Below are 27,981 nucleotides of genomic sequence, written 5' to 3'. Positions count from 1 at the left end.
TACTATATATATTGAATTATATCAAAGCTTATTTAAGATTCACTACATTTTTATGTTACTTAAACAGTGTTTTCAACTGTGTCTCAATGGTGTCTATAAGTCAGCAGTTGTCATATAAAACCATTATTGGTTTTGATTTTAATTTTTTTAGGGAGTTACTATCTCTTCTTTAACACTGTATAGGTTTCAAGTAGGATTTTTCCACCAGTAGTACTTCCAGGGGACAGAATGCTTACTTACAACACTGTGACCTTCAAAGGCAAGATCCTGCCTTTCCCTCTGTTTTGTTCTGCATTGATGTCCGTGCTGGTGGTTAAAAATACAGTGCTCAATGCAGCACACATATTTCAATAGGAAAAGCCATCATCAGTAACCCATAAAATACACTCCATTCTCTTCCTATTATTAATCACATGACAAAGTTAGGAACAGAATGGTTTTGTTCTCAGGTTTGTTTTGATATCTCCAAGTATGGGAAGGGAGAAAAACTCTTTGTTTCTCTATGTTTAAGTTCTGGGTTTTCCTTCAGATTGATGTTGAAAAATGAAAGATAACGTTAATGTCCCACTGCAAAACAGAAAACAGAAGTCCAATCTTTGGAAACAGTTTCCAGTGCTGTCTCCTTACGCCCTTCCCCATGATGAGCAATAGCACAGCACTCCTGGCACCTTGCACAAACAGACCACTCTCCTCACACTTCTCCCACGGTCTTCGACAGCGCTCTACCTCACTTTTCCCCTTTCCCCAAGGGTCTCATGCTCAAGGCTGCATTTGCTCATCCTGAACCTGACTCCCGACACTCTGTCTCTGTTCTCACCACAGGCAAGGGCAAGAGGTCACTGTCAACTCTCCCAGACACAGGTTCTGGGAGTGTTTGAGAGACCAAACAGCTCCTCCTCCCCGGGTCAGGAGGGATTGGCAACTCGGACAGTTCCCCCTCCCCTGGGACAGAGGGGTTCGGCACTGCAGACAGCTCCTTCTGACCCGGGACAGAGGGGTTCGGTACCATGAACAGCTGTTTCTGACCCGGGACAGAGCGGTTCGGTACCACGGACAGCTCCATCTGACCCGGGACAGAGCGGTTCGGTACCACGGACAGCTCCATCTGACCCGGGACAGAGCGGTTCGGTACCACGGACAGCTCCATCTGACCAGGGACAGAGAGGTTCGGTACCACGGACAGCTCCATCTGACCCGGGACAGAGCGGTTCGGTACCACGGACAGCTCCATCTGACCGGGACAGAGCGATTCGGTACCACAGACAGCTCCATCTGACCCGGGACAGAGCGATTCGGTACCACGGACAGCTCCATCTGACCGGGACGGAGCGGTTCGGTACCACGGACAGCTCCCCCGTCCCGCTCTGCTCTGGTTCAGCACCGCGGACACCTCCGGCCATCCCGCCCCCTCCAGCCGGCGCCTGGCCGCCGGGCCGGACCCCTGCTCCCTAAAACACGCATTTAAGGCACGACCATTTCCACTGGTTTGTCATGACTTCATCCTCCCAACCTGAACCCTCTGCCGGAGACCACCAGCTCAGGCTGCCCAGTCTCTGCTGGAAGAGAGCATCCGTGAACTGCCGACTCCAGCCCAGGGGACTTTCTCAAATAGGCTGCCCCCCTTAGAAACAATTCACACTAAATGTCCAAGTGCGTTTAGAAGTCACCCCAAACCCCTGTTTCTGGCCACACCATTTTGCACTTCGTTGCAGAAGACACTGAGCAGGCACAGACAGCAGTGCCCAGTACACTCTTCACCCTCACAACTCTGAGAAGATGAGGGGGAGAAGAAAATGAATGAAGGGAAAAAAAAAAAAAAAAAAAAAAAAAGAGGGGGAAACTTTCCTTTAAGAAGTTAAAGGATATTCTTATTAATATTATTTTGGAGTCTGTCAGCAGAAATCACTCGCACATGCTAAACTGCAGGCTTTCCTCTGCTTCCGGACTCAGCGCTTCTGGTGACCAGAGCAGCGGCTCCAGACATCTGCTGTCTCCAAATCCAGGAAAGCGAAATTAAAACAATGAGGAAAATGTGCCTGTGCCCAGCCCTGGAGGTGGCACTGCGCTGGCTCGCAGCGACATCTAGAGCCCAGCACACGGCCGGGAAGGGCCCCGTATCCCCAGCCACACCGGGAGAGAGTCAGGAGTAGGTGCGGGAGCCAGAGAAAGGGGCCCGGTGTCATCCTCAGCCGGCCAGGGCCAAGGAGCAACAGTGCCAAGATCGTTACCAATCAGAGGGTCACAGGGAAGAGTCAATTCAGGTCCCTGTCACTGCTGTCCCCTGGGGCAGCCAGCGTTCAGTTACCTCGGGGAGAGGTTTAGGTCGATTGGCTCCATCTCTGACAGAAGTGCACTTGCTCTATGGACCACAAAAGCCTTTACGAAGGGACAGGAGAACGGATAGGGATTTAAAGGATAATCCGAGGACGTTTCCCTGCATACACAACTCTTTCCTCTGAGTGAAACAGCCCTGCTGTTGTGGCTTGAAGCTGTGCCTTGCTTGGGAAGGCTCCCAGAGCCAAAGCTAAACCCTGCTGCAAAGCTAACGCGTCCCACTCGGGCAAGAAGTATTTTTAACAGACACAAACATTATTCCCAACTGCAGCCATTTGCTTCCCCTTGTGTGTGCTTCCACAGAGGCAAAACGCACTCAAATCCCTCTGCAAACCTAACACCAGCCAGCCATGCGGATCCACATGTTTTGATCTATCACTGGCCCTTGTTCTCTCAGTTTTCATGCTTTCCAAATCCCCCGTCTCCCTCCTCACCACCCCGAAAGAACCAGAGCAATCGACCCAGACTAGTTTAACTCCATCGGACACAGCAGGCAGCCAGCGGCCTGGATTAGTCACCCGTTACTAGGGCGATATGCAGATGCACCCTTTGAAGTGGATGCTCTCGGAAGCGGAGAGCGGAAGGTGCGCGGCCGAAGTTTGCGGCTCCCCGCGGGGGCTCGCCCGGGGGCAGCGGGGAAGGGGGAGAGAGGGACCCAGACACGGCTGCTCAGGGGTTAAAAAGTTTCCCTGCTGCCGGGTTATGGGAAGGTTGACAGCAAAGCGAGGAGGGAGGGACAAGGTGAACACTTCTGTCCCGGGAGTGATAAAGGGTAAAACACGGAAAAAAAAACCCCACAAAAATAAAAACAAATTACAAAGAGGGATAAGGAGCCTTGTCGCGTAGCTTGGGGGAGCCGGACAGAGCTGGCACTTGGCGTTCCCGAACGTGCTGACCCCGCGCCCTCAGCCCCTCTCACGGGAGCGGAGAGCCGCGCACGGAGCTCGGTAACGGGGAGAGCTGCGGGGAGAGCGCGGGGGCGGCGAGTCCCGGCTCCGCTCCGCTCCCAGCCGGCTCCGTCCCGTACTATTCCCGGCACTTAGGGGAAGAAGAGGAGCGCACAGACCCGCCTGCAAGAGCGTACAAAGCGCAAGAAATCGCTGCCAGCTTAGAGGGGCACCCAGCCATCCCGCAGGACAGGGGGCGGGGAGGGGGGGCACCCAAAACCCAACCCAGCCCCACGCGAACGACACCGGCGCTTACATCCTCCTCCTCGCAGTCACTTCGCGACTGGTACTGGAAGCGGGGCCGGCTGCCTTCCTGTTGCAATGGACGCGGGGTCTTGCCGGCAGCGCCGTCCTCCTCGCTGCTCTGGGCGCCCAGGAGGTGACTCGCTTCGGGGGGAACGGGGAACGAGCGGGAGGTGTTGATCTTCCCGCTGAACCGCTGGTACAGTGAAGCCATGAAGTCAATCCGCGGGAAACGAGGGAGAGGGAGGGAAAGAGAGCCGCTTCTTTTTTTCTTCCCCTCCTCTCTCCGTTTTTGGCTACAGCATGCTACACGCGGGTGAGGATCAGTCCCACATCAGTGGGAGGGAGAGCGAGGGATCCTGCTCCCCGGTGCTCTGCACCGGCACCCGGAGAGAAGCCGGGGGGTTCAAGAGAGCAGAGACGGGGGAGTGATGAGAGGAAAAAGAGAGAAGATAGATAAATAAATAATAAAACGCAATCGAGCCGTAGCACCACAGGCCCCGGGAATGCTGCACCATCCAGTGTCGGGAAGCAAAAAAAAAAAAAAAAAAAAAAAAAAAGAAGAGGAAAAAAAAAAAAAAGGAACCAAAACACTCCACGAAGACGTCCCCCCGATAATGGCGACTGAGTGGATCAGCATTAAATGTGCTTTGGGGGTGTGCGTGTGTGTTTGCAAAAGCAGGAAAAAAAAAAAAAAAGAAAGAAAAGGAAGGGGGGCTGGCTCAATCGCTGGCTGTCAGCGGCTCCCCAGGCAGAGGTGGCGGAGCAGTCGCCACCGAGGTCGCATACCAACAGTGTGCACAAGCGAGAGGCAGAGTGACAGAGTGTGTGAGACGGAGTGGAAGAGGCTGGGAAGCCTCATTCAAAGCACGTTGCTTATCTTGGGAAGGAGGGCTCTTCTACGATCATCTCTTTTTCGGTACCTTCTGGGGTTTTTTCCTGCCTATTTTTTTCCCGGGGAAACAACTAAAAAAAAAAAAAAAAATTAAAAAAAAAAAAAAAGGCAACAGACACCTGATCGCCAGCTGAGAGACAGAAAAAGAGGTGGGGAGGGGGAAGGCGAGGCTGGAAGGCGGGACCGGCAGCTGAGGGGCTCTGGGAGGCCGCTGTGCGCGGAGTGGCTCGGCCCCGAGGAAGGGCGAAGCCTCCCCACTGCCCTGCCCTGCCCTGCCCTGCCCCAGCGGGGCACTGCCCGCTCCCCGTCCCCTCCTTCTCCTCCTCCTCCCCGGGGAGAGGAGGGACAAGAGGGGGCTTGCGGGTTTTTTGGAAGTGGTCGCTGTCGTCGCTTTTTAAAACAATTCGGTAAATCGCGTCTCTTACTATTTTTGTATTAATTCATTTTTGCTGCATTAAAACGTGCTTCAGCGCCCCTCAGTGGAAATCCGCCCAAAGCTGCTGCCGGCAGCTCCGGCCGGGGATAAACAACAGCGATCCCGGCGCCGGGGATGGATCCGGGGCTGGACTGGGGCTGGGGCTGGGGTCGGGGTCGGGGTCAGGGTCGGATCCACGACCGGGACACAGCGGGAACCCCGCCACGGCCTCTGCGGGGCTGCCGGGCCCCGCTCCCCCAGCCCGGGAGCCGCGCTCCGGGCGGGGACACCGAGCACTGATGGGGCCGGGACAGCAGGACAGCAGGACAGCGGGACAGCAGGACAGCGGGACAGCGGGACACCGGCACAGCGGGCGCTGCTTGGGCCGGGATAGCGGTCACTGATGGGGCCGGGACAGCGGGACAGCGAGCGCTGCTCGTTGGGTGGGGACACCGGGACAGCGGGCACTGCTCGGGCCGGGACACCTGGCACTGCTCGCGGGTGACAGCGCGCACTGCTCGGGGGACAGCTGGCATTGCTCGGTCTGGCGCTGCCGAGCTGCCAGCGGGATCCTGCCCCGCCAGCCCAGCACGGCTGCTCGGGATAGAGGGTGACAATTCCCGTTGCTCCAGCACCAGGCACCGGGGTTTCCATAGCAACAGATGCTTAGGTTTAAAGGAAAGTGGCAGAGTTGCTGTCCCCTCTTCTACTGTCCAAAATCCTCCCCTTTGACCTCTAAATTTACCAGAGATATTGAGATCTCAACACACAAAGCATAAACCAGTGTTTGCCCATTCTTACTGAGAGACTTGCTGAAGAAATCACAAACTTCATTATAATTTAACTAGTGGATTTCACGGGCTACAATTCTGTTTCTAAACACTGTTCTTGCTTAAAGTTTTAGCTGTTAAGATAATACCATCTTTCCCATAATACCATCTCTGATAATACCATTAATCTTAGTAAAACCTCACTTCAGTAGATCATGTATATAATATTTTAAAGTGCAACGATTCAATAACTGCCTGATCAAAAATCTCTTTGTGTCTGAATAGTTTAATCCACTCCTTTTTATTTGTGTCTTCAAAGTCAGGCATGAAAAGTCTTAACATTTAGATGAAAAGGGAACCTTATCTCATCAAGAGAGAAAACAAAAACAAACACTCTATCTCCTTCCTGATGGAACTTAAAAGAAGGAATCATTTTGATCTTCACAACTGAGATTCTGACATTTAATTAAAAAACAAGATGAGCACACAATGCTCTGAAGCAAAGGTCTGGCTTCTAAGTCATAGTGACATCGATCATAACAGAGGTAACTTTCCAGAAGCCACTTGGACCCCTTGTAACTTCTGTTTCAGACACAAACTGACTACCAGAAATCTGGACACACAGCTCAGCGAAATTCCACCTTGACCTTTATTAACAATATTTGGAATAATCACAGCTTTATGATATTTGGAATTGGTGACAACTAGCACTGAAAACATAAAAAAAAAAAAAAAAAAAAAAAAAAAAAAAGGAACAAGAGAATAAAATTAAAAGAAACAATATACTTTTTAATTTCTAAAGAAAAACTAGGACACAGAGGAATAATCAAAGAAAGCCACAAAAGGCAAGATGAATCCACTATGCAGGAAAAAACACCAAAGATGAAATGTCTGAATTAAAAAGCTTCAAAGAAAGTATAGAAAAAAGAAAACATTCAGCATCACAAGCCAGTTCAAAACCAAAAGAGCCAATTCAGATCCAAATACATTGTTTGTGGTTCTAATTCTCAAGAACCAAGATTTCACATAATTGAGTTTGCTTAGTCATGCATGCATATATTGGGCATGTATATGTGTACACAATTCATGGAAAAATTATATTAAGGGAACACAGAATTGCAGTGTCAAATACTTGAAAAGCTCAGTAAAAAAACAAACAACCAAATGGTCCTCATCCACCAAGAGATCCTGGTCATGTAGCTTTAGGCCCTGATTCATTCACCCAAAAATAAATAATTACAGCTATTTAAAAGCATTTCTCCATGACAGACCAGGGACAGCAGAAACAATTTAATATCATGTTCTGGGTATCATGGTGGGTGAAGGAAGGTGGTTTGAGCAGTTGGGAACTGCAAGACACATTTCTGTCACCAGCCAGAGTGACCTTGTGTGGAAGGACTGAGCAGGCAGCTGGAGGCAGAAATATCTGGAATAACCCCCTGCAACAAGATGCACCTGATCAGTCTGTCGATGCCATTGCTGAAAGCAGGAGGATTTTTCTGAGTCATAGGGGACCCAGATGATTGTGTTAGGGACTCTGGAGAGTACTCCAGCCTGTTATCTCAGGATGTAACCTGGCCCTGCAAATGTGTTATGGTAGTCCTGCCTGCTAGGGAGAGACACAGCCCAGGCTCCAGAGGCACTGTTCAGTGCAGGAAACACCTCTGCCCTCCACCTGCAAGCCCGTGGTGAATTTGCTGTTCATCTGTGCATGACTGGGAGCCCAGAGCCCTCCACAATGTCCTGGTGGTGTGTATGACACTGGCATGATGTGCACACCAACAGAGCATGGGAATCACAGAGCCCAAACAAACAGTAAACACTGAGATGTGGCAGCAAAATGGCACTAAACAAACATCAGGAACCAGGCTTGCATTGCAGCAAAAGATCTTTCCAGCCCATGGCAAGATTTGAGGGAAGTGAGCAATTTGTGTTATGGAACATGTGTAAAGAGGCAAAATATTTCTAAAGTACAAATCCAAGGTTCTTGTCTTTAAACACACATCCTACATGTAAGAAAAATCCTTTCCCTAAACCCTGCAAAGAGATCCCAAGATAAAAATCAGGGCACTTCAAAACAAGCAGTGTCCTCAAGCATCTTTTAGTTGTATGTTTAATTCAGTATCCAAAGTTTTGAAGGGAGGTTTGATTCCTAACTAGTGATATTTCCATCAAAATAAAGTGTGTTAGTTAAGACATTTTCCCTGCAGCACCAAAGTATTTTCCTGACATTTTTAAAGCATTCAGATTAAAATGGTACTTTTTTCTCCCCATGTTGTATAAATAAACAGTGTCCCCCATATTTCAGCATTATTAATGTAACACAATCAAATTCAGGTCAAACCCAAGCCTTACTGCCTTTAAAACTTTACATTAAATATTTGTTTTCAGATAAATCAGTTCAGAATAACACTGGCAAAGAAACAATCCAGCAATACTACTCCTAGATATTTTTCATTTAGATATAACTTCTATCTGTCATGGAATTCATGCATTGTTATTCACATTCCATTCTTCTGTTCTGACAAAGCAATTTATGAGCTTGCCATCTAAATAATACAGAATTTGTTCCAGACAGAGCTAAACATGTTTCTAGTTTTCAAGTGGTGATAGTTATTAAGTAGCTGATTAGTGGGGTTTTTTTAATGAAAGATTTTTTTTTCAATAGTTCAAGTACACTTTTTATTATTTGAACTATTATGTTTTCATTTTCCAATGAACTTGTAAAGGAATTTAAGAATGTCTTGGTTATTTTTTTATATCAGTTTTTATTTTCTCTTAAAATGACTATATTTATTAATATAAAACATCTGATGCTTTCATAATAGCAACTGTCTAGGCACTAGAGAGACAAAGATACAATATTTTAATGCCCATTACCATGGTCAGCCAAGATAAAATCATCCACCTCATGAATCTCAAATGGCCCCAGGCTTGTGCCCTCTATACATCTGTTGCCTGGTGTCAACTAAAAACCCAAGCACACCAGAACAGGAAATCCCTTTCCTGTGTCAGATGCCCCAGTTCAGCAGTCCCTGAGGATACACTTGATCATTCATTTGGATCTAATGGGTGTGCTGGGGGGAGCACTGCCCTGTGTCAAGACAAGTGACAGTAGGGCTGTGGAGGGGCAGTATATATTGGGGAATTAGTATGCTGAGCTGTTCACTTTCTTAGCTCATTATTTGTTCCAGCAGCATCTCCAAGCAAGTGATTTAGAAATGCAGCACTGGACAGTGAGTGAGGACATAGAGAAGCATATTTCTCTCTGGAATCACACACTATTCAGAAAAATAATGTTGCAGGCCTTATAATATTAAAAAAAAAAAACCAACAATAACAAAAAAAACCCCAACAAAAGTCCCTAAATAAACAAGGAAGCTCTCCAGGATGAACTAAGAGAAACATTGGTAAAATTAGTTTTCCAGGCACCACAAGAATAATTCAGTCTTCCACAAATGGTGGAATGAAGGTTTTTGTGGGGAAGAGAAAACACTGATACTCAAGTACTGGGAATAATAGACAATGGTGGCTTTACAGGATACAAAATTTTTTGGGAAAAATAAAATAGACTGGAAGAAAAGGCTCTTCAGAAGAGATGGGCCCAGAGGGAGCCAAGAAGAAAAATTCAAAAGCATATAGAAGAGACAGGGACGCAGTGAAGTACCAGGAGGGCTGAGAGAAAATGGAGATGGAGACAAGTGAGGTCAAAGAGGCAGAAAAGAAATGGACCAAAACTGTCAGAGATGGAAAGCACCAGCATGCCTGGGGAGCAGGGAGCCAGGCTTGGGTGGTACAAGGTTAATTGGAGCCACACAATGGGAGCATTTTCAAAACCAGGGAGAACAGCTGGTGCAGAGGGCAATTCCAACACCTGGTGGATAAGTGTTCTCTCAGTGGTCAGTAAGACAGGTGATTGTAACCACCAAAAGTCTTGATACCCGCCAAGCCCTAATTAAATGAAATCAAGAGCACATAGCTGAAAATCAGCAGGTTCTTCCTGGTAGTGTGAGCAGGACTGTGTCCAAAGGAAATGGGTGAAAGTCCTAATGCTGAGGGCACTTATAAATAGCCTGTATTAAGCATTAGAAAATGTGCTGTAAGGCATAATCCTGCCAACTGGCAAAACTATAGATCACATGACCAAGGAGGTCTTTCCCATATGGTTTTTTATGATTTTCCAATTGGTGCAGAGGTGATGAAAGGCAGAACAAAAAAGAAACCAACACATAGGAGAGGAATTGGGAACAATGGTTGTGGAACAATGGTTGTGCAAGTCTGGTGCTAAAAAAGGTTATGCAAAGCCTAAGCAAAGGAAAATACTGAGGTACATGTGTTTGTACAGCTGCACACCACATCAGGGTCCTGTAGCTGGTACTGACAATCATACCAACAGAAATTTGCACTGCCTTTCTTGTCTTAATTAACATTCTGTTTTTGGGAGCTTTATCTGAGAGAAGTTAGGATGAGATCCCAATTCCCTGTCTTTGAGAGAAGCCAGGAAGTCGAGCATTACAGACAAATACATTTTTCTTTGGATGCCAGGAGCTGTTGGCACCCATGTGAGACTTGGCTAACACTGCTGAGCTGGTCTCCACCGTGCACATTCTGCTTTGTGACCTGCCAGTGCTTGGTACTCAAATCAGATATGTCATGACAGCAACCAGGTTGCCTGATTAATCCAATCTCCCAAGGGGGTTTTCAGCAAGAAAAGGGGATATATTTGTCTTCAGAAAGGCAAAGTAGGCTGTTGCAGGTCTATCAGAAAAGCAACCATCTTGCAAAAGCATCCCTCTGTCACCTCAGACTGAATGACTCAAGGCAGGAGATACTCTCAGCTCTCTATGTGAAAAGGATGCACGAGGCTCCTGCTCCCTTTGTGTGCATGAGCCACATCTGCACATCCTTAATTGCCCAAGTTGGGAGAAGCTGATGCAATTCCTCCCTAATTCACCACTGTAAAACTGGCAGCATGCAGAAGCAAAATACCTTGGAGAAATTCTGAATTTCCACTTGCCAAAAAGAACTTGTGCATGAAGAATCTTGGAGAAGCAGAAGGGATTTAATGAGTTAGCATTTCAAATGCATGCCACAGGATTCAAAGGGAGCAGACAAGACAAAATAATTTCATTTAAAGACATTTTTTTTTATAATACAAAGATTTTCTTTAAACAGATGTGACACTTCAGACTAGCTGTCACTAAATTCACAGGTTTGGGGGTTTTTTGTTGCTTGGAAGAAAATCATAACCTGAATTTACTAAAAGACTCAGGGGATGTAATGACACAATTTTAGGTTTTGGAAGCCCCCAGCTTAAAGGAAACCCTAGAGAGAAATGACTGTGATGGGGAAAAGGTACATTTAGAGAAGTGGACATCCCAAAAAGGCTACCTTAGGCTAACCAAATATCCTCCCACTCCTTTGTTCTCCTTCTGGCCCTGCCAGACATATGTTTCTTCCTCCAGTCTGGCACAGGTTCAGCATATTCAAGTATTTTTCTCTTGCAGCATTCACAGAGAAAGGAGCAAGAGCAACGATGGAGGTTTGTAAAACCCTTCCCTTGAGGGAGCATGTTGGATATTCTTTAGGAATAAATACCAGATCAGGCAACCTTGAAGGCTGTAGGTACAATCCATCCCATCTTGTGCCTCCTATCAGGATTACAGACAGGTGAGGAGCTGTTGTGGGGTGTCTTCATGGGCAGTTTTGAATGCACAGAACTGCCACTGGGGTACTGTGATGAGTTCCAGTCATCTGCAGCTAAGTGGGCTGTGAGCAGGGATTTTATAGACAACAGCTCTAGATTGGCTGTCTGAAGTCCCCTGAAATCACCTTAAAGTAAATAATCCCATTTTGGCTTTGGGACTAATTTAAATTGGATAGATATTTGTGCTTTTTCACTCTCAGTGCTGGTGCATGTCCTTTCCTGCCTATTTGCCTTCATAAATTGATTAGGGAAAAAAGCCTCCAAGGCTTGCTCATAGTTTTCTAACTACAAATTACACCATTTGTCCAATTCACCTGTCTCAGGAACATCAAGTAAAAAATGGCTGGGGCTCATGGAAGTTATTTAAAAGGTTTGTAAATGTCTCTGGTCAACTGCCATTATGTAACAACAAATATACAGGATTATAAATGGTTGTCAAACAGTGTATTCATTTTTTAAAAGGTGGGAAACACAAAGACAAAAATTGAATACTGACAGGAGATTAATAAATCACATTTTCTCCAGTTTAAAAAAAAAAAAAGTTTATGACCAAAGAGGTTTAAGGTCAATAAAGAAGCCAACCAATGAGAGGTTTTTATTTCAAACACCTCTTAGGATGTACCTGGATTAAACTCACCAACATATGTGCTTCTTTTTCATTTTACTGCACTCTTTCAACATCTGCCAGAGGCACTAAGCTTTGCAAGGGTATTCAGCAAGGTGAGGTACTGGAATTATCAAAATCAGATCAGTGATGGTATAATCAATATGAGCTGCTACTTTGGAAAATTCCAGAGGATATTCATGGGGATCTTGACATATTCACTGCAAGTACTTAAATTTAGGGACATTTTATTTCAAGTTGCTAGTTAAACTGACAGAGATCTTATTGGCTTGTTAAGTAATATCATTAAAAAAAAAAAATAAACCCAATGCTTTGTGAAACAAGCCAGGCACACATCTAGTCACTCCTGACTTAAAGATAGATCTATAGGTTTATTTATTTGCATATGCCAAGGAATCATAAAAGCATGTCAAGTGAACTGAAGAAAGCATGAAAACTAATTTTAGAGATATTCAATATTTTCACCCTACAGATAAAAGCAATTCAAGATTCCACTAAGAGAAAAAATACAAGCTGCTCCATCATGATCTGAATAAGAACAAGACAAAGGTAATCCTGGGAAATTCTGACTGCAACTGGTAATTTCCAACCTCTGAAAAAGGCTTGTTCTTCCAGACAAAAATAATCTAATTCCCTCCAAGTTACACATGAACACAGCACCATTCAGATACTCCTGTTCCTCTCCACAAAAGCAGGTAAAAGGCAACTAGGCAGCTAAAAATGTCACAATGGGAACCAAAACCCAACTGTTTAGTCCATCACAGCTTCTGCAACACAACTTCAGCAGCACAACCACAGCTGCATTTTGCAAAAGCACCAACACTGAATGCAATTGTTGAAAAAAATGAGGCCACCATGAGTTAAAGAAGTAACTTCTGATGAAACATCACTTGTTACACTGGCTGATGCCAGTCCTCCAGGACTTATCAGCAGTGGGCAGATGGAACAAGCATCATCATTTATTTGGAATTTACGGTTCTTACACAACTGAATTTTTTCTCAACACTACATCTTGAATGATTTCATGTAAACAACCACACTGTAACCTTCTTCAACTTCATGAGGCAGACTGAATTTTGCCATTTATCTGTGAGGATTGTTTATTCTAGCCATTATTCACCAATTTAAATACATTTTTGTCGATCCAGTAACTTGGCAAAACAGAACACACTACAGATTCTGGGGAAGATAATTTTCATGAAAATTTCCTTCACTGGGAAAAGAGTACCCCCATTCAAAGGTGTCTATCCTTCCATTGCTTGGTGCTGCCTGGTATTTTTGGAAGTGGGTGATGCCTCAAAACCAACGAGCATGGCCCAGTTGTGCCAGTCAGAAACATCTGGGCCCTTGAAGAGGAACACACGTGGGGCCGACATTTGGGCATCATGACAAACGCAGGCAACAACTTGCCAGAGCTGGAAACACTTTCTGGATAACAGAGATGACATAACCAGAAAGTAGGACAGTCACCCCAAAATGGGGCAAAACTGTGTTTTTCTAGAACAGGACTGGCAGGAATTAAAATAACCTGTGATTTTCCTACAAAAAACATCTGCCTAATCCCAAAATGCACAGTGCTTTCTTTGTATTAAAGAATTTGTAAAAAAAGTGTTGGAAATCTTGTGTGTATCAGGGCTCAGGTCTTCTAAGGAGTATTGGAGGCAGCTGAGGGTGATCATCCTGGAGGAAAGGAAGCTCAGGGGAGACCTTATTTCTTTCTACAGCTCCCTTGGATCAGATTGTGGCCAGGGGGAGATTGGTCTCTTTCCCAAGAAACAAACAGTCTCATGTTGAGCAGAGGAGATTTAGATTGGATATTACAAAATATTTCCTCCTGGAAAGGGATGTCTAGCACTGGACCAGGCTGCCCAGAGCAGAGGTGCAGCCACTGCCTGAAGGTATTTAATAGATGTGTAGGTGTGGCACTTGGGACAGGGTTTAACAGTCTGTATCAATGATCTTTTCCAAACTAAACAATACTATGATTATATGATCCTATGGAAAAAGAAAGAAAACATCTGAAGTGGGGTCAAATATTTGGAATTTCCCAGTCTTATGCCTGAAATAGCGTTGCTTTCAGAGCACTAACTCATTTCTAAATAAGTACACTGGCCACCATTTCATCTTTGGCCTGTTTTGTTCCAGGGAGCTGTAGAGGACACTTTGTATCTGTGATGTACCTGTGCACTGAGCTCCTGACCCAGGGCTGAGGGGATCCCTGATATCATCACTGAACCTTGACTGGGATTCTCATGCTGAGCTTGGCTCCCCTCTCCAACACAGACAATTCTCTAGTCAGGCCACCTAGTTTAAGAGACAGCAGGAGCTGCCTGCCCTGTCACCTTGCAAACCCCACACATGTCCCAAAATGTCATAAAATAGGTTTGTGGGTCAGCTACAGTGTGGGCTGCCTGAATATTCCAGCTTGGTACTGCAGCCATGGTGGGAGAGGCCTGGCTGCACCTTCCTGCTTATTTTAGGAGCAGCCTAAGGCAAGTTTACAAAGTAACCTTTCTCTTTTTTTTGCTACCAGTAGTGCTTTCCTATAGAAAAAATATAATACAAAGGATCACACTGTGATTTCTAAGCCAACAGCAGGCCTTTAAGATCAGAGCACTGACTTTAAATTAAATATGCTCCATCACACAAAGTTTTTGCCTATTATATAGTTCATATTAGAAAATAGTTGTCATTTCTTTATCAGATCCCTTTGGAAACTCACTACTGTTGGACCCTGCCCTCTACTGACATGCTTCTCTTCTGAACACAATGCAGTCTCTTATACAGATGGCAACCTAGATGGCACATTTAAAATGAGGTTTTTTTTCAAAAGAGAGGTTAAAAAAGAAGACAGGAGGACAAAGCTTACAATTCTAGTGATTTCTATTTTCTATGTCAAACAGCTGAGAGAAGGTGAAAAGAAAAAATAAATTGAAATTAAATATTAATAATAATCTGAAGAAAATTCATTTGGATCAATACAACTATATAAATAAGAGTCTGGACTGCCTTCTACCCTCCAGAAATAAAACTGGTTTTTTTATAGTGTTTTTCAAGCCTGTTCTCTGAGTCTGATACAGAAAAGATGCCAGACATGGTAGAAGTTGCAGTGGTAAACAAGCAGCTGTGCCATTCTGCTAACCCATTCTGCACTTCCACTCCCCTCTCTGTGCACTGTGTCCAGCACACATTGCTTTAAGTGACAAGACAGCAAGCACTTTGATATCTGTTTTCAATTAAGGCCCTCAAAGTAGAGACAACACCCATTAAGACTTACAGTAAATTTCTGAGATGAAACTTCTCGTCAGTGTTTTAGGGATGAGAGCAGTGGAGCTGAGGGATTTGCTCATGTGGGTCTGTCCTGGGGGCAGGAGGGTGCACATGCTTTATCCTATGGCCTTTTGTCCTACAGGGTAATGATTCCTGTGACTGGGAAGGCTCAGCAGAATCAGGAGGAGATGAAACATCAGGAGAGGTGCCACTTGCTAATTTTGGAACAACAAGGCCCCACACCAGGGCTGTTCATCTGATCTGGTGCCCAGCTGCTGGTTTAAAATAGGCAGCTAATGGGAAAACAGCTAAACCACAAGGATAGTAAAAATTCCTTAAGAAATAACATTCATTCTTCCCAAGTCATTGCTGTAGATGTCACTGAGGTCAGTGTGTGTGCTCAGGATATTGTGCTTCTCATGCCACAGTTGCTCCATATCTGCACCACAGACTGGAGGAAAACCCCAACATGCTGGATTCTCTTTCTATAGGTTCTGAGGTTATTTATTCTAGCCAAAAGCCAGAGTTACTGCAGGCACAGAAAATGCTTTATGCCCTCCATAAAATCATTCGACAATCCAAGGAAAACTTCCCTGAGACTGCTGTTCAGATTCCAGTGTGAGTAATTGTATTTAGTGGGCACTTCACTTGAGTTAGGACTGCAGGGACTGACAATACCTGAACAGGCCAGCCCAAAACACTGAAATTATCCATAAGCCTAGAAATAAACATCTGGGAAAAAACCAACTGTAAATACAGATCAGCATCACCACTTGAGGGTGCTGCAGTAGTTCTTAAATATTAACTCAGAGATGTGCTGCCAGGCAGGTACTGTACACAGAGCTGCACCACAATAATTCACCCAATTACTTCCATGGAGCCACTCAGAGCATTTTGAGCTAAATTAGCACAAAATACTTCTGAACAGGAGAGCTTCTGCTGAAATAGAGGTTTTAAATCCTAAAACCTTCCTAACTAAATAAAGTGATAAAACAGGATTCTCCTTAAAAAGAGCTGGAAAAAGGAAAAATTAAGTCAGACATAAGAAGCCCCTCAATTGCACAAGCACATGAATTTCCAGCTTCAAGAAATTCATTACAAGTATAAATTCTCAGCACTGCACTCACATTTCCTTTGACTGTAATACAAGAGAGTATTTTTCAAGGCATATCAAATTGATTTTGCTATAAACTATTATGGGATTATAGCCTCTTTGAATAGTCTTCACTACAGGAAACACACAGAACTGGTCTCTGTGGGAAATATATTGAATAGTCAGTAAAACACAAAGCACTACCAAAATACAATAGAAAGTGTTTCAAAAAAGCCATGGCAACCTAAATGAAGAACCTGTGTCAAACATAATCTAGGATTTTCCTATTATGTAAAAAATTCTTTTTATAATTTAAAAAAAAAAGTTATTTCCTTGTGAGAATATAAAAACCTGAAAAAATATGATGACATTTCGTTTGAAATGCACGAAATAATTTTATATATTAAAGCATAGTGACTAAAATGAGCTCTCATTTGTGAAGTTTGTCCAATTCCAGTTTTTTAATCCGACTCTTATCAGGTACTCAAGAGAGCTGGTCAGGAACTATTTCATGATACTCTTGGAAAGTGCTGACCCATCCAAGTTAAAAATGCTGGTGGTAAAACAGCTAGTTTAAAAGAAAATTCCCTGTTCAAATACATTGATGGAAGGGGATTTATTGCTTAAGGTTAGAAGATATAAATCAGCCACTTTCAGACTGAATATAACACCAATTTATATCCCAAAATAAAGTGATTTTAAAATTTGGATGAAGAAAGGGAAAACAATTAAACTAAAATATATTATTTAGGTTGAACCAAACTAATTTCACTCCTTGGCTTGGCACAGACTTATTGCCCATCTCACCTTAGAGCAGAAAATGTTTTTGAAGCCTTGAAGTTTCAGTTTTTCTCAGCTCTGATCTCCTTGCCCACGAGAACACAGCATGTCCTAAGGTTTTCTGAAATTATTGGAAAAGATGATTACCTGGATCTTGATCTTGAAGTCAAATAACTGCAATCAGCTGGAAGAGTAAGAGTGCCCTGGTGCAGGACTGAATACAGTCTGCAAACAGGTAAGTTTGGGAATAGTTCTCTGCAGTGAGAGGGAGTTTCACCCTCTTTCCACATCCTCTCCCTCAGGGCACTGCTCAACAGCTGCTGCTGATGTGATCCCACCCATGGTCACAGCTTGCATTGCTCCCAGAAACTGGTCCAATTCTTGAAGAAGATTGATTTCAACTCGATGAACATTCTGCAGAGTGTGTGCACTGCCCAATAAATGCCTGAGCCTCTCCTTCCCAGATGAGGATGACAGAGGGAAAAAGTGAGATGAAGGTGAAAGTGTGAAGAGCCAGAAATTCATTCTGCCAACTGTGCTTCTTCTCTGGCCTTAGCACTCTAATAGCCTAGAGCCATTTGGCCCCTAGATTGCAACACTCAGCAGCAGAAAAAGAGAGCAAAATCTACTATAAGCACTTTACAGAGACAGGAGTAATCTTTGAGGCTATGTAGCAAGACATTGTTTTATTAAAGCATCTGAAGTTAGAGCCAATATGTCAATATTCACTCTCTTTATAAAAAGTGTGTCAGAAACAGGCAGCCAATCTTGACACTATGTGGGTTTTCCTACAGCCTATTTATTTCTACATTTCATTGTCCAACCAGTTATTTTTAAATTTTCATTACCTTGCAGAGAGTGCCCTGATTATTCCATTGAGAATGGTATCCTTTAAATACCTTTACACATGATTTACATTAGCCCAAGACCTATCAGCTTCCCTATGCCAAGGTCATAAATACCAGATAAATATTTCCAATGAGGAAAATAAAATATTATGTATAATTATTACAAGCCAAAGGACTGTTGGGAGGACTTTTTTGAAAGACAAAAATAGGAAAGGAAGTTAGAAAACCATCTTGGCCTCATTTAAAATACAATTCCATCTCACACAGGTGAGAGCTCCAGCTTGGCCTTCTCCTACAAGTGTCAGCAAACAGGCCAGGGTGATTTGGCTGTTGGATGCACAGACACAAACTCATGATTATTGAAATGAATCTTTACTACATGGGGAATTGTGTCTCCAACAAATTTTACCGAAGTATTCATCTCCTAGTAGCTTCATTCAGGCCAGGATTCAATTTTGGGCAAGCCTCTCTGATTGTTTCATTTCCCCAGGAATAAACTGTGTTCATAACAACCTCCACCTACCCCAGAGGGGGCTGTGAAGATTAATGGTAGAGAAGCACCTGGATCCCAAGGACAGACATTTGTCCTAGTTATGTCTAGGTATGAAAAATGATCAGAACACCCTTTTCTCTCAGAAAATGGTCATGGTTACTTTAAAAGACAAATCCAAGCTAAGAGTTATGAGCTCAAACACCAGAATAGCTGAAATTATTAACAAGGAACATGTAACATTGTAAATGTATTTCACTGGGAAAAGGTCAGCATTAGAGATGGGAGACAGCCTGTCACATTAGAATAACTCATATCACATTCTCTTCATCAGTCATGTATTTCCATAACTGCTTTCTTTCAGTCATCTTATTTAACAAAAAAGGATTTATGTTTTGTGGCAAACAGCACTATGAAAAAGGCCTATTCATTAAGTCTGCCATTGCAAAATCTTTTCTAGTAGATATGTGTTAGGAGCCCTCAGCTTTCTCAATAAATAATTTTACTATTTATTGCCCAATAAATACTTCTACTTTATATTTTGTTCAGTTTAGTTGCACCAGTAACATGCTGGGTAACATTTCTACCTTTACTCCTGTAAATAACTGGTATCACAGCAGACTCCTGTAAGCACTCATTACAGATGAGGACCACTCTTACTCACACTAAACCACTTTGGTTTCCTACCCACAAATGTTTTTAAAACATTGTAATCTTTGGGCTGAAATATTTCATTCAAAGGAGCATGTGGCTGCTTTGTGTCAATGCACACAGGAGAGACAGACAGCTGTGCAAACACTGAATTAGAGCATAGTGCAAAACTCCCCAAACTTCTCCACAGAAGCATTCCAAAATTTCTGTCCTCCTACAAGAAGAACTTGAACACTGCATTTTATGCCTAGCAGGGTTAAGATCTACCATCCTTTTACTCTATTTGTGTGCAGCATGCAGAGAAAGGGGACAACAAAGTGATTTAATTATTCCTGCTCTACATTCTTCCTTCACAGCTTCACTGATGAGCAGGAATACTGCTACTGTTGAGATAATTAGCACAGGCAGTTAATAAGAGATGGTTAATGTTTCACTGAAACACAAATAGCAAAAGATAAATAATTCCTCCCTTAAGATCTAAGCCAGAAAGAATAATTAACAGCTGGAGGGGAGGGAAAGCAGAAGCTAGAACACACTACAGAATTCCAATCTGCTTCCCAATTTTTGCAGGACAATTCATTTATTCAAGCATCTATCCCACATCAGTAAATCACCTGCACAACTCCCCACTGAGTTCACTGACAGCAGAAGTACACCTGAAGTTTAAAATATTTATCCTTGGAGATGGGAGATCCTAATAATGTGACCATATGGTCAACTTCTGTAAGAAATGTTGTTCAGTCTGCATGGAAATCTTTCAAGATCAGGGCTACAGCTTTATAGTATGGCCATCTCACAACCCAGCATCTTCACCTTTAGCCTGTACAGAGTTATAATCCTTCTTTCACTACTTGCTTTCTCCAGCTCTGTCATTCTCTCTTTTGTTAAGAAAAAAGTTTTACCCCTTCCCAATACTTCATAACTTCTTTTGCTCCTCGAGGAGAAACATACAAAGCAGAATTAAGATTAAACAACTCTGTGTTTTAATTCAGGACCCCTAGCAAAAACCAGGTGCAACTAACTCATCCTGCATTTCATGCTACCCCAGGTAGTTGCCTACTACATTTTTCTCTAGAAGAATTTTTTTTTTTCTTCAGAGCAATCCTCTCCCTAGCCACAGGCAGTTCTCCCCAAGCTTATCACCACACCACTGTTTATGCTTCCTAAGCCTCATTACCATTTGTACTTCTTTATGGCACAAACATATCCTTCTCCTAAACACAGCCCTGGCCAGACACTCTGCCAGACTGTCAGCTCCTAAGGCTGTGCCACTCTTGCTCCCTCTGAGCTGAAATGCAGAGGGGGAAAGTCACCCTCTGTACTGGGACAAGCCACCACTAAACTTGTTTGCTCTTGAAAGGAGGTGGTCACATTAGAATATCCATTTCAAACAACTGCATTTCAAAGTTGAGTTTTTCAGGTGTTTTGAGTATGTGGGTGCCTGATTCCCATTTCACACTGATGGTGATGTATGTAAAAAAGCACTGCCCATCAGAGTCTGCCATTTATGCACCCCTTCCAGAGCTCTGCCAAGCTCCAGGGCATAGCACAGGAAGGCACTTGTACTTGCTCCTTAACACAGCAATTCTCACTGTATCAGTAAAGTCCCCTTCTCTCCCTTGGGGACTCTGCTTCTTTAGGCAGCAGATGAGCAGGTTTTGTAGCTGAGAGAAGGCAACACCTCTCTATCATTTCCCTTGTACAAGAACAACCACAAGTTCTTGCTTGCAGGCTGTCTGAACACAGGATGGCCAGAGGGCTCTGCAGTGCAGGGCAGCACACCATGGGAAGGCAGAGTTTCCATGTATTCTGTGTCCAGATATTTTCCTGTTTCTGGAAAAACAGGGGCTGAGGAAGTGTCTGAAGAATCACATCAATTTCTTAAAATCATCAGACTAAATCGCTGAGATGTTTTCTGTCTGCAACACTGAGAAAAGGCAGTACTGGAGGAGAAGGATATTTAATAAAAACAAAATTGAAATACTTCATGTGCTATGACAAAGCTTGTCCATTTAGATTTAAAAGAATTCACTCATCTGCCTCTCCATGAGTCTCAGTGCCCTTACATCATTAACTACTCAACAGAATTTCAACAGCTTTGAAGGCATCATTTCACAGAAACCCAGACAGCAAACCACTTTTGAGCTATCACTTGCTTCAGTGCAGGTAAAAGAAGTCCACTCTGCCTTTTGCAGTGTTCTCCAATTTTTTTAATATGGGTTATTTCAGTCCTTTGAACAGTAACTCATTCCAGAGCCCTGGAGAACATTTTTCTAATTGCCTTAGCTCTTAATGGGGCACACAGGTCAGGTACCCTTCTGGTCTCAGCTTGATGATGCAAGCTTAACCCTTGTGCTGGACAAGCTCCCAGCATAACAGATCATAGCTAGCATCTTGTGCACCATCCATGACCTCAAAATGACCAGTGGACATCCTGGGCTGCCCATGCCAAGAAAAATGCTTTCTTCAGAAGGTGGAGTCCTGCATCTGCAAATGTGCATGGAAATGTGCATCTTCACAACTGGCCTGTTCATAGATGCCCAGGCATGGACAAGGCAGCTGAAATGGAAGCTCAACAGGCATTGTCCAAAGGAGATCAGATGCAATTCTTTCTTTCTAAGGCACAGAAAATAGCTGCCTCCTCATCCTACCCTCAAGAGCTCCATATTGCTGCAGATGAAGTTCAGGCAGTTCACTTTAATCCACACTGAGACATGCCTGGAGAGAGAAGCACTTCCAGCACTCCAGATTCACTCTGAAAATGCTCCCAAACACCTCAGTGCTTGTACAGACATACAGTGGGGCACAGAAACACACACACACACAAAGTCTGGCAAATTTTGGAGACTCAGTCCAGACTGGAGACATGCAGGACTTCCAAACTCTCAGCAATCTAAAGCAGGAACTCAGATTCCATCCAAAGTCCACTAAGAGGCTTTTTACAGGCTCCAGATGTTACGCCTCTATGTACTGAAATTCTCCCAAAAGCAGCAAATTAAACCCAGCTAGGTACTGGCTAGGGGAATAGAACATTGATAAGATATTATGTTCCTCTCTGGGATTATTTATATCTACAGAACCAGGCTTCTTGTTTATTTGTAAAGAAAGTACAGTCACTGTACAGCATACTGTCTCAATGAACAGCATTTTGGTCTTTTAGTAAGCTTTTCTATTTATAAAAATGGACAATATTTCACTATTCTCCTGCACTCTGAATTTTACCTGTGATGCCCTTGTCTACACACATCTTTCATGAGTCTGGCAGAAATGAGTAGCACAGACATTTCAAAGCACCACCAGTCATTTCACAAGTGTACTACAATGAGGTAAAATATACAGCATATTGCAACTACAAAATACATTTTAATCTTTCCAAAACCTGCTTCTGTTGATGACCCATAAAAGGGAGAAGTTCAAAACACTATTTCATTGCTTATCTTCCCTGCCTAGGATCCAACATTACAAGCTGAGAAATGAACTGACCACCTGCAATAACCAAATTTCTTCCTACTATTTGAACAGCAAATATGCACAGGAAATGCAATAACCTCCTATATATGTCAAAAGGGCAGAGGAATCCTTGAATTCAGTGGTCTATTCATATAATTGCCAGAAGGCTCCACAATGCAGGCCAGAAACTTAATACAAGTGGGCACTCTTCTTTTCAAGCTGGAATAACACCAGTCTCTATTTAGAAAAGCAATGCAAAAATCTAATGCAGCACAAAATGTGTTCCATGAAAGCAATTTTTGATACCAATCACTTTTGCAATTTCCCTACTGCAGATTTCCTTCCTATTTCTTACCATCTCAAATTAAAGCAGCAATCTTTGCTTTCTTAAATCATCGCAATGGCTTAATGCAAGCATTTTACAACCACCATGGCCATGATTAATGGCAATAGATTTGTCCACACTGCTTAATGTTAAACAGCTGAGGTCAGGTTATATGCTAATTTAAACTTCAGCTAATCCTCCTGGTGTCAGTGGGATCATGTGTGGCACAAACCATTGCTCCAGCTGCATTTCTGTCTCTCCACTGCATCTAGGCACACATCTTTGCTGGGGTTCTAATGGGTACAGAACAATGGGAGTCATTCACAGCAGATGTTATTTTGCACTGCTGTTTGCAGATGGCAGTACTAGGATTTGCCAGTCACAAAAAAACCCCACAAAAAATCAAAAACATACAAACAAAAAACAACAGAAAAACAAACAAAAAACCAACAAAAAACCAACAAAAAACCAAAACAAAAATAAAACAAAGAACCAAATTTAAAAAAAAAAAAAAACCAAACAAAAACACACACCAAATCCAAAACTGGCCTAAAACCAGATCATAAAAGCAGGACAATTAAAAACACAAAACAAAACAAAAAAACAAACAAAAAACCCAACAAAACAACAAAAAAACCCCAAACCACAAAAAACCCCAAAAAAACAAACAAAAAAAAAACATACCCACAAACAACCCAAAACAATATGTATTTTTACAATACATATTTTTGTGGAGAACTAGTGAAGCAAACTTTTCCAGCAAAGGTAATGGTTAAATCCTCTAGTGTCTAATGAGGTATTAGCTCCAGCTGGAATTTTCTTGCAGGTGTGCATTTTATAACACTTCTTCTTTAAGAAAGCATCAAGTGCTTGATAAGACTAAAAATTACATAGCATTCTCCCTTTAAAGGCCTATGAATTGTGTCTTTTTTTTATACCAAACCACCTATTTTTAAAGAAAATTGTAGCATTTTTCCAGAGCTGGTTATAAAAGTACTGAAATAGGCAATCAGATAGAAAAATCAAGTTCAGATAGAAACACACCAAACATGACTCTGGGTGCCTCAACTTCTTTGGAAAAGAAGCAAACAAGAGGGATCATTAGAAAAGTATTACTGGGGTATTCAGACAGTGAAATTAAGCCCCCTTAAAACTTACAAGCTCTGAAATGCCTCTCTGGGAGGGTCTCCCCCTCTCCACTGGCTGCAGAGACCCAAATTCCTTTTGAAGATATCTGAACTGAATGCTGAGAATCAATCTCTCAGCCTGTCAGTTTTGAAGAACAAACTCTGTGGATCTGGTGGATCCCCTCAAAACATTCCCTCATTGAAACCAGGAAATTTCCTCTGTCAAGTTTGAATAGCTCCTGGATGTGAGACAGCCTGTGAGCAGCCCCTCCATTCTTAAGGACTTCTAGGAAGAGAAGCACCCACAAAGTTTATACTGAAACACAGCACAAAACCAAGGAGTGGCAAAATTGCAAAGATTCAGAGATTTTGTGATATGGTTCTCATATAGCTATGGCACATCCTCTGGGAGATTTGTGAATATTGAGATGTGCTGTGAGGTGAGCACTGTCTCAGCAAGAGAAAGATGCTGCACTTGGCTAAAAAGCCTGCTTCACCTATCAGTGCAGTGCTGTCAAACTGCAATATTTACAGAAAAACCTGCACCACTACTGCACCTGTTGCTACTGAAAGGCCACCTGGGACCACTTCTAATTTATTTCTGGTAATGTTCCCTCCCAAGCTCAGCTGCAGCCACCAGGGTTCTGTTCTGAAATCTGTAGGATAACTGGTAGGCAAGGACTGTGTGCACTCGCTGAAATGTCTCACTGATCTTGTAAAATAACTGAGCACTACCAAATGAGTATCAAAAGATGCAGAGTTAGAATTAGTAAAAGAAAATAGAGCTTTATTATCTATATTCCAGCATCATAGAGGAACCACAAGTGGGATCTGAGTCTCAGAGTGCCAGGCAACACATAAATACACAGTGGAAGCCAATTCTGGCTCTGAAGAGATTACAGTCTTCAGAATCAGGAGAGGTGGGAGGTGAGAAAAGAAACAGAGAGAATTAATATAAGCACATCAAAACCAGCCACAGAGCTAGGAGTAAAACTGTCTATTTCCAGGCTCTGAAGCCTCTTCTCTGTCCAGCCTGTCATGCTGCCTGCTGATCACAAGTTTGACATCTTTAATACATTCACTTTCCACAAGATCTCTGTGAGCCAAGCCATGGGGAGCTCCAAGCAGAAAGCAGATTAAATCACATCCCCAGAAACAAAAATGATCAGTTTATTCTGCCATAACTCTTCATGAACCTACACTAGGTTATTGCTCCTTTGTCCTTTACTTCTCTTTTACTGTCTTTTTTTTTTCTAAGTAGGTCATCCTAAAGTATGAAGCCGTAAGACTATGAAAACATAAAGGAGATTTATTTCTCTTTGTGTGCATGATCTTCTCCACTGAAAGAAGTATGAGAATGACTACAAGGTTCATCATCAACTTCCAAGAATAGACAGATGCCTTTGTTAGGCTTCTGTGGCATGTCTCAAACACAGGCAGGATGAAACCCTCAGTGAAGGCAAAAGAATTCTTGCCATTAAGTTGTTCACTAAAACACTTGAGCATGGTCCAAGGGTGATCAAAGGTCAGAGAATAATTTCATTTGAGAATTTTAATTTGTTAGACTTAAGGCCATTAATGTGGGGGTTTTTTTACCTCCCTGTCTCAGATCTCTCTGCTCCTAGATACACATTTATATAGAATTTATGATTTACAAGCATCATGATAGACTGCCCTTTGCTAGCCTCTTAGAGAGCTCTCAGTCACAATGATTTTTCACATATGATGCTTAAATACATTTTAATAAGTTCATCTTGAGAAAATGAAATCCCCAGCAACTTAAATCTTTGACATGTCTAATACATTAGGTTTTCATAGGATAAAACCAAGCACTTCTTTCTCCCCCTCAGTATTCTTATTTTTGCATCTTTTAAAACTGATTTCTGTTTGTACAGGTTCTAGAGGCCTCAGTTCACACCACCAAAAATGATGTTATTAGCAACAGATGCTTGCTCTTGGGAAACACCTCCACAGGAAACAAGGCAAGATTGAAGAAACCCACAGGGTAGAGCAGAGCCTGAATTCAGGCTGTCTGCAGTGAAGGAAAAGCTTGTGGCTATTTTATTAAGAGGTGGATGTCAATGCTGTGATTCCAGAGCTATTTATGAATGTGCCAGACAGCACACACAAGCTCCCACATGCACATTAACACAGTGCTCACCAGAGTCATGAAGGACCTTGACTCACCAGTGGCCATTTAAACAAACACACTGAAATGCTGACATTCCAGTCTTATGGAAATGCTGACATTCCAGTCTTATGGAAATGCTGACATTCCAGTCTTATGGAAGATGCTTCTGACAATAGAATAATGACATATGTCCTTGAAAAATTATTGGTATAACCCCATAATCCAAGCTTCTCTGCAACAGGCAGACTCCTTCTCTAATATAAGCAATAAAATGATGTGAAATAGGCAAGTCTCTTTAGAAAGTTAAAACAGAAAAGAGTGCACTAAGTATCTCTCATTTTTGAGGTGTTGCTATCTCAAATTTTCACTTAAATTTAAAGCCTACTAGTTTCCCTCAGGATCAACAACTGCTAAGGTCTTTTCTTAGGAACTAACCCTGCCATCACCAGAACTGTCACCTACATTCCTCTGCATCTACCCACTCCCTTCATGTGGATATATTTTTCAACTAAAAGCAACCTTTCTTTCTGGGCATCATTTATCAATGGTTCTTCCTTCACTTTGACAAAACAGAGAACACAACATTCAAAAGAAGGAAGTCACTGTGTGCAAATAAATCAATGAAGTTCACTAGAGGAATTAAGTATCTAGCTATGCTGATATCTGATTCCAATGGAATCAAAGATAATATACTAATGTAATGTCTGTTGACTTAGAGCTTTCATTAGATTCACAGGAAAATTTCAGCTCCTAAAAAAAAACTTGTTAATAATGCCAGATGACACAGTTAGGCAATTATCTGGTCCATTAGTTTTGCAGTTTACAACCACTCACAAGTAGCTTTCCCACACTCTGAAAACTTTGATTCTATTTACAACAGAATAGCAGATAACACAGTGCTGATACTAGAAACTCTTCTCCAGTCCCTACTTCAGCTGTATCCAGGGCTGGAATAGAGAGATCTTCTGAGGTTTAGGAGAAAAGTGTGTGTGAGAGCTCCCAGTGCCTCTGGTGCCTGCCAGCCCAGGTTCCTCACGTGTGCAGAGTCTTTGAAGCCACAGTGTTTGAAAAAACAGAGTTTTCACACAACTTACAAGTTTTTACAACTTGCTCCAGGAAAAACATGAGCAGAATCACTAAGAAAGGAAACAGCAAGCAACTCCTAAATTCTGAGACTTCATTTGACCTACAAGAGCAGTGAGCTTGATAGTGCTCCATCCATTAGTATTACTGGCCAAGGCTGCTCAATAAAGGCTTTGCAATGAAAGCATAACAACCACAGCAGGCATAATTCTTACTGTTCCTGTGGACAATGGCTAAATCAATACTGAGCACCAGCCTCAGAGCTCCCAGATAGCAGCACAGTAAGTCTTCCTTCTTCATATAACTTCACTAACAGCACGCAGTAAACTATTCAGCAGGTAAGGAAAAAGTCCTGCATTTCAACACAACAACATAAATTTTCACTTTCTAGATTGTCCTCTGCTGTGGCAACAGGACAGATAGGCCAGTGTGAAGTGTTCTACCTGGACATACATTCACTTCTGTGGGTTTGCTCCTGCCTGGTGAAACTTCTCTTTTGTGATATTTAGATGAACACAGCCATTATCTCCACGGCATTGCCTATTTCCAACCTGCATCCTCAATTATGCCTGCAAGATAACACAAACAAAACTCACAGTGACAGAAAAAGATCTCAAGCTAACACTGTGTCTGACTTTCCATAGAAAAAAAAGCATGAATTCTACAGTTAACTCACCATTTCCTAATCACCAGAGCTCTTGGCCATGCTGTACCCTCACTGTACCAGCTGAGCTTTATTTCACACCTTTAACCTCCTTCAATTTAAATATTTATAGCTAAGCTCATTACATAAGCTT

At 42.9% G+C, this 27,981-nt stretch overlaps 1 protein-coding gene across 3 annotated transcripts in view; it reads right to left on the bottom strand.

Moving 5' to 3' along the window:
• DPP6 (dipeptidyl peptidase like 6) overlaps positions 1-27,981 on the bottom strand; it is a 524,565-nt gene that overhangs the window by 380,683 nt on the left and 115,901 nt on the right. The window contains exon 1 of one of the 3 annotated variants that reach the window (XM_079300901.1): positions 3,538-4,806. The exons of the other annotated variants lie outside the window; for them this stretch is intronic. Coding sequence (XP_079157027.1) covers positions 3,538-3,738 — 201 coding nt within the window. The 5' untranslated portion in view covers positions 3,739-4,806. Of the gene's footprint in view, positions 1-3,537; positions 4,807-27,981 lie in introns of those variants that run through there. 3 annotated transcript variants of the gene reach the window in all.

Source organism: Erithacus rubecula, assembly GCF_903797595.1.
Source record: "Erithacus rubecula genome assembly, chromosome: 3".
NCBI classification, from domain to species: Eukaryota; Metazoa; Chordata; class Aves; order Passeriformes; family Muscicapidae; genus Erithacus; species Erithacus rubecula.
The sequence above is the reverse complement of the archived record's forward strand: the minus strand, read 5'-3'. Positions and strand labels throughout refer to the sequence as shown.